Source organism: Achroia grisella, unplaced genomic scaffold (genome assembly GCF_030625045.1).
Source record: "Achroia grisella isolate CSIRO2021 unplaced genomic scaffold, CSIRO_AGI_Agris_v1 utg15219, whole genome shotgun sequence".
Classification (NCBI taxonomy): Eukaryota; Metazoa; Arthropoda; class Insecta; order Lepidoptera; family Pyralidae; genus Achroia; species Achroia grisella.
The window spans coordinates 1,600-7,603 of NW_026712649.1; the positions used below are offsets into that span (position 1 = coordinate 1,600).

General features: G+C 39.7%; 2 protein-coding genes across 2 annotated transcripts; one reads left to right on the forward strand and one right to left on the reverse strand.

The window, feature by feature from the left end:
* Positions 1 to 600: 600 nt before the first annotated feature.
* LOC131840984 (splicing factor Cactin-like) lies at positions 601 to 3,189 on the forward strand (the record flags this gene model as incomplete). The annotated part of the gene is made up of 4 exons (XM_059189202.1): positions 601 to 925; positions 1,149 to 1,327; positions 1,733 to 1,877; positions 2,964 to 3,189. Coding segments are annotated over 4 exons (838 nt in total), but the record flags the coding sequence as incomplete, so codon positions are not given.
* Positions 3,190 to 4,776: 1,587 nt separating this feature from the next.
* On the reverse strand, positions 4,777 to 5,822 carry LOC131840980 (NADH dehydrogenase [ubiquinone] iron-sulfur protein 3, mitochondrial-like). The gene has a single exon (XM_059189199.1). It carries the CDS (start codon positions 5,740 to 5,742, stop codon positions 4,942 to 4,944), a length of 801 nt encoding a protein of 266 aa, XP_059045182.1. The 5' UTR covers positions 5,743 to 5,822; the 3' UTR covers positions 4,777 to 4,941.
* Between the last annotated feature and the right edge of the window lie 182 nt (positions 5,823 to 6,004).

Consider the following 6,004-nt stretch of genomic DNA (forward strand, 5'->3'; position numbering starts at 1 on the left):
TTCATTTTAACATGTATATATAACTTTTTAAAAATTGATTAAACATTTTTGAAAACACAGTTTTGTTTTTTAAAACGTTTGCAAAACTATGAAGAATTCCATCGATACCAATCACGCCATCTATATGCAACTTTTAGCAATAATAATGGCTACTTCCTCATTGAGTGCCACTGCCAAGGGTGTACTTTGATTAGGGTAGTTAAATAAATTAAACTACGGAAACTTTTCCACAGTGTTTGTTATATTATGTAATTAATCATTATTAAAAGACGAACGCATATAGCGTTCCAAAAAAAATCTAATTAGCGTGATGTAGAAAAAAGTATAAAACTAAATAGCGCCATCTAGTGGTACACTTAGGAATTAAAACAAACATGTAATCTCGTTCGATTTTACGAACTCTGAACAATTAATATAGCACCATCCAGTTCCACGGTAGGCAGAATTATTATTATGGCTACTGGACAATTGATATTTAGATTTTTTTTAAATACATACCTAATGTACATAAAATACATCCAACAATAAAGTGGCTGATTGACGATAAAAATAATTTAAGCAGAGAAACTCGCTCATACGACGTATTCACTTTGTTTATAGGTCAGAATCTCCGGAGCGCGAGCGCCCAGTGAAATCCGAGGCCGTAGCGAAGGCGGAGGCCGAGGACGAGGCCGGGTCCTCGGAGGAGGCGGAGGAGGCGGCCGGGCCCTCGAAGGAGGCGGCCTCGGAGACCTCCGAGGCGGAGGCGGCGGAGGCGGCGGAGACGGTGGAGGCGGCGGAGGCGGCGGAGGCGTGGTACTCGGCCGGGCGGTACTCCCCGGCGCTGCTGTGTGCGGCGTCGCTGGAGCCCGGCACCATGCTCACCGAGCCCGCAGACGACCTGCAGCGCCTCGCCTACCTCCGCGCCGCGCTCGCACCGCAACAGGTCGATTACCTCACCTGCCCGTATTCGTTATTTCATAAGCAACGATCCATAAGTCGCCGGTTCAGACCCGGCTCGAAGGACCAGTTTTACGGTCGTACCGCATCTATGAAAACATTTCTTATAGCATCGTAATCTCGATTTGTACTGATATCTAATTGAACACGATTCGTTTTTATCGTCGAGAGCGTCGATTTTCCTTTATTAAATAAGTAAGTGTGTGCAGCGCGCGGAGGCCTCGGACTCCCGGTCGCTGGAGCAGCAGGCGGCGCGCGCCATGTCCGCGGGCGGAGCCCCCGCGCCCGGGGACCACGCCGCCGCCTTCAGTGTGGAGCACCCGCTGCCCGAGCAGCCCTGCCTGTGGGCCGACAAGTACCGCCCGCGCAAGCCGCGCTACTTCAACAGGTACCCATCCGGGCCCGACCTAAGCAAAACTGATACAAATCTTTATATACAAAAAATTACGCGTCACGTTGTTTGTCCGCGATGTCTCCTAAACTACTGAACGATTGCAAATTTGATTTGCACATTGTGTGCGATTTGATCCAACTTTAAAGATAGGATAGCTTACATCTTAATTTGTAGTCGCAATATTATTTTATTCAAGAACTAGCCATAGCCTCAGCAACTTGTAACCGGTGTAGTATTTATATAAGTTTTTTCACGCAAAAACTGCTGAGCGAATTTTGATGAAACTTTACAGTAACATAGCACATAGGCTATATTTTATATTGAAATTTAACGCGGGTGAATTCGCGGGTACAGCTAATCTTCCATGATTAAATAAAAATATTTCCCGTATAATTTCAGAGTGCATACAGGGTTTGAGTGGAACAAATACAACCAGACCCACTACGACATGGACAACCCCCCGCCGAAGATCGTGCAGGGCTACAAGTTCAACATCTTCTATCCGGACCTCATTAACAAGAATGCCACCCCTGAGTTCTCACTGGTGACTACATTCACTTGAATTGACTTTTGATGCTTTCAATCGTCCATAGGCCACTAGTTCATATCCGGCTCAAAGGACCATAAAGATGTATGAGTCTGTGACCCACACAATCTGGATGCTATGATGTATAAAGGATAAGTCCGGGCTGCTTTCCAACTTGATATATTGAGTACACGATGATCGAGTGTGGACTGATGCTTGCCTGCGAGTATTTGGTGTACTGAGGGGAAATGGTATGTGTGGGCGTTATATGGACGCGGAGCGGTGTAAAATGCTGACGGCTGTACAATGACGCACCGTACAGCTATGGTAACCGTTTACCATTAGATAGATCGAGTACTTGTTTGCCAACGTCGTAGAATAATATAAAAAAAACAAATAATCTGTAATATTATAAATGCAAAAGTAACTCGCATAGTCTCGCTTTCACGCCATAACCACTGAACCGATTTAAATGAAATTTGATACACAGATAGTCTAGACCCTGAGAAAAGATATAGGCTATTTTTTAATGTAAAAAAAGGGTTCAAAGGATTTGAAAGAGAATATGAATTTTTATATAGAAATATCGTCATTTTTAAAGCTTAAACGTTTTTTATACTGTTATATTGCTGCTTTTTTTTATTATGTTCTGCGCTTAGTTGTTAAACTTGATTGAATATACATAAATTTGATTTTCAAAGTCTAAAAAAATGTTCCTTAAACTTACATCTCCTATTTTATATTACCCTCTATATTAATTTTTTAAGGAATTCCAAAAGTAAAATACAAATAACTAAATAAAAGGGGCGGAGCCTAATTGAGACACGTTATGTAACCAACATAACGTGTCTCAATTAGGCTCCGCCCCTATCCGATATTGTCCGAAACTTATATTTCGGATTCGGTTACGGTTACGAATACTTTTAAATCGGATATCCGATAGTTTCGGTTACGGTTATGGAGCTCCCTAACAGCCCTGATATATACATATTAATACATATCTACATAAACATACATATACTTAATAGTGCACAGTTTTATATATAAGGTAATATTTATGTATTCTCTATTGCACTTTTAAATACATAATCCTGTATATTACAGAAACCGTGCCCCGAGAATGCAGACTTTGCGGTACTCCGGTTTCACGCCGGGCCTCCATATGAAGACATTGCCTTTAAAATTGTGAACCGAGAGTGGGAGTACTCGTACAAGCGAGGGTTTAGATGTCACTTCCACAATAACATTTTCCAACTGTGGTTCCATTTCAAGAGATACCGATACCGTCGCTGAATGTTTCATATAGAACCAATAAACATGTGTCAGAATATATTTTTTTTTATTTTATTGGGCACCGCACATGCCTGCTTACTGTGCAATACACAATTGTATACTTTACTAATTTGTAATACAAATTCACCTCAATATAGTTATTTTAGTAATGAAATTCATCATCAAAAATGTAATATAGTGGCGTCACAACGAAAACAAATCCTCGGAACGGTGAGGTCGCTCCGTGAAGCCTGTGAAGATACCAGGAGACTTCTGCGCTTTTGGGAGGAGTTTGGCTGGCTACTATAGTAGTCTGGCTCTGCACGCACAACGGCCCGTATGAGAGGCTAATTGCGGAGACTGGAGTCCAACATAGAATACAATACAAATAGAAAATATACTATTACTAGCAACACACCTCGGCTTGGCATAAGTTTTCTAATTATATGTACATGTTGCCTTCCATTTGAATTCGGTAGAGGGTTGGAACCATACTAAGTGTCTGGCAATGAGCAGCGTAAGTTATAATACTGTTACGAACAATATGTGCAAAAATTAATGAATTTGATATGATAATTTTTACATCTTCGTTACCTGTCAAAGGAACCACTAGCCAGGATTCATGTTTGGGGATTGTTCTTACCAGGGATGTTATGGATATGTAATATTATGTTACCTGTGTTATGGATATGAAATTTCGGATATAGGAATGATTATTATACCGGATACGGATACGGATGCAGATATGAAATTATTTCGGATTATCCGCTAGTTTCGGATAATTTCGGTTATGAATATTTTTTTAAGGAATTTCAAAAGTAAAATACAAATTAATAATATGGTTACATAACGTGTCTCAATTAGGCTCCGCCCCTATCCGATATTATCTGAAACTTATTTCGGATTCGGTTATGATTACGGATATTTTTTTATATCGGATATCCGATAGTTTCGGTTACGGTTACGGATCTCCTTAACATCCCTGGTTCTTAACTGTGTTGGGGACACACATACAAGAACTATCACATATACTAATAAGACGAATGTCTGGCCGTCATGTGCTCTAGGCTATTTATTTGGATATAGAATTTTCTATAGTTTATATTATACTCAAATTTGGTAGAAAATGTCCAGTAGAAAACCCATGACAGCTACGAAGCCGGGGCGAGTAGCTAGTCTTGTTTCATATAAAAGAAGGTAATACTCAAACAAGCCTTAGCTAAGTGTGGATGAGATAATGCAATGTGAGGAAGTAGACTTACTATTATTAATAGAATTGTCCATTATTATTACAGTCAAGAAAAAGTTTACCTGGACGAATTAATCAATAGTAATTATAATTATTAATAATAATTGCAAAACTACCAAAAATTTACATACAAGAACTCATAACTAAATAGGCATTCATGCTCGACTATTTTGTATTTGAGATGAACCACGGGGGCACTCCATGTTGACATACACTGCAATGGGTCCTTTTGCCGCTTTTAATTAAGTATTCTTTAAATGTATTTTCTTTTATGTAATTTGATTACCAGCGATAAACAATTTTTATTCCTCTATTACTACATGTGGAGTCAAATAGAGCATGTGGGATTATTGAAAATAGATGTTTAAATTCATACACTTTAATATCTTATGTACATATATATATCTCTGCATCGAATTTGTATGGTGGCAATAAATATTACTACATATATAAATTCTCTGTATGGAGCGCAGACAGAAAGATATGTCTGATAAATAAATAATAATTAAAGTATCAGCATTGTATCTAATTGATTTATTAATTATTTACATATATAATAAGTTATTCTTGCTTGGGTTTGTCTCCCGCTGGGTTGGCAACTTCTTCTGTAGCAGGATTGCTTCTGAAGCTCGGGAACTGTTCCCAGGGTGCACTCAGTTCAAAGCGCCTGAACTCTTGCGCCAACTCTAAAGGCTCCACCACCACGCGCTTCTGTTCATCATCATAGCGCACCTCCACATAACCACTCAGCGGGAAGTCCTTCCTGAACGGATGGCCCTCAAATCCGTAATCTGTCAGAATCCTCCTCAAATCTGGATGGTTAGCAAAGAACACACCATACATATCCCATATTTCTCTCTCATACCAGTTTGCGGCTTTGAAGATGTCGCACGCAGAGTCCACCGGAGTCAACTCGTCTGTGTAAGTTTTGACTCTGATTCGAGCATTGTACCGTAAGGATAGGAGATTGTATATAATCTCGAACCTATTTGGTCGGGAAGGCACATCCATGCCCGCTATATCAACGAGATTGGCGAATTGTGCACTGTGGTGGTCTTTGAGGAACTGTAGCACTGGTATCACACCATCTAAAGGAATCAGCACTTCTAGTTCGTTTCCTGCTGTCAGTTGCACTTTCTGCACGTACTTAGGTAAACATTCGGCCACATATTTTCCAAAGTCAACAAGTTGAGCTTTCTGTAGAGGATCTAATTTAGCAACAGTGGGCCGAGTTTCAACTTGTGGTGTGGTTTGGTCCGATTTACAGGCTACGCGCTGAACGATAGGAGACCTAGCGTTATTTAACATAACTCGTCCCATACTGCTAGCCGCACCAGCGGTGCGTTTTAAGAAAAAGGACATTGTATTAAAAACAAATATATCCTTACGTAATTCGATAAAAGTACAGAACGAAATATGATCAATTCAGTGTTTCTTTTGAAGCTGGTGCAGCATAAAAACAGAAAGCTGTCAATCGATTACTGTCAACATTTCACATGTCAATTTCAAGATGTCAGTCTAAAATATGCATTAAAGGTTATCTAATTAAAATAAATCGAAAAATCCAATATTATATTTGTACGCAAATAATTCATCTATCTGCATAAAATAATTTTGGAATAAA

What these genes read in the sequence shown, in the direction of transcription:
- LOC131840980 (XM_059189199.1), bottom strand. Translation starts at nt 5,742, where the DNA reads ATGTCCTTTTTCTTAAAACGCACCGCTGGTGCGGCTAGCAGTATGGGA.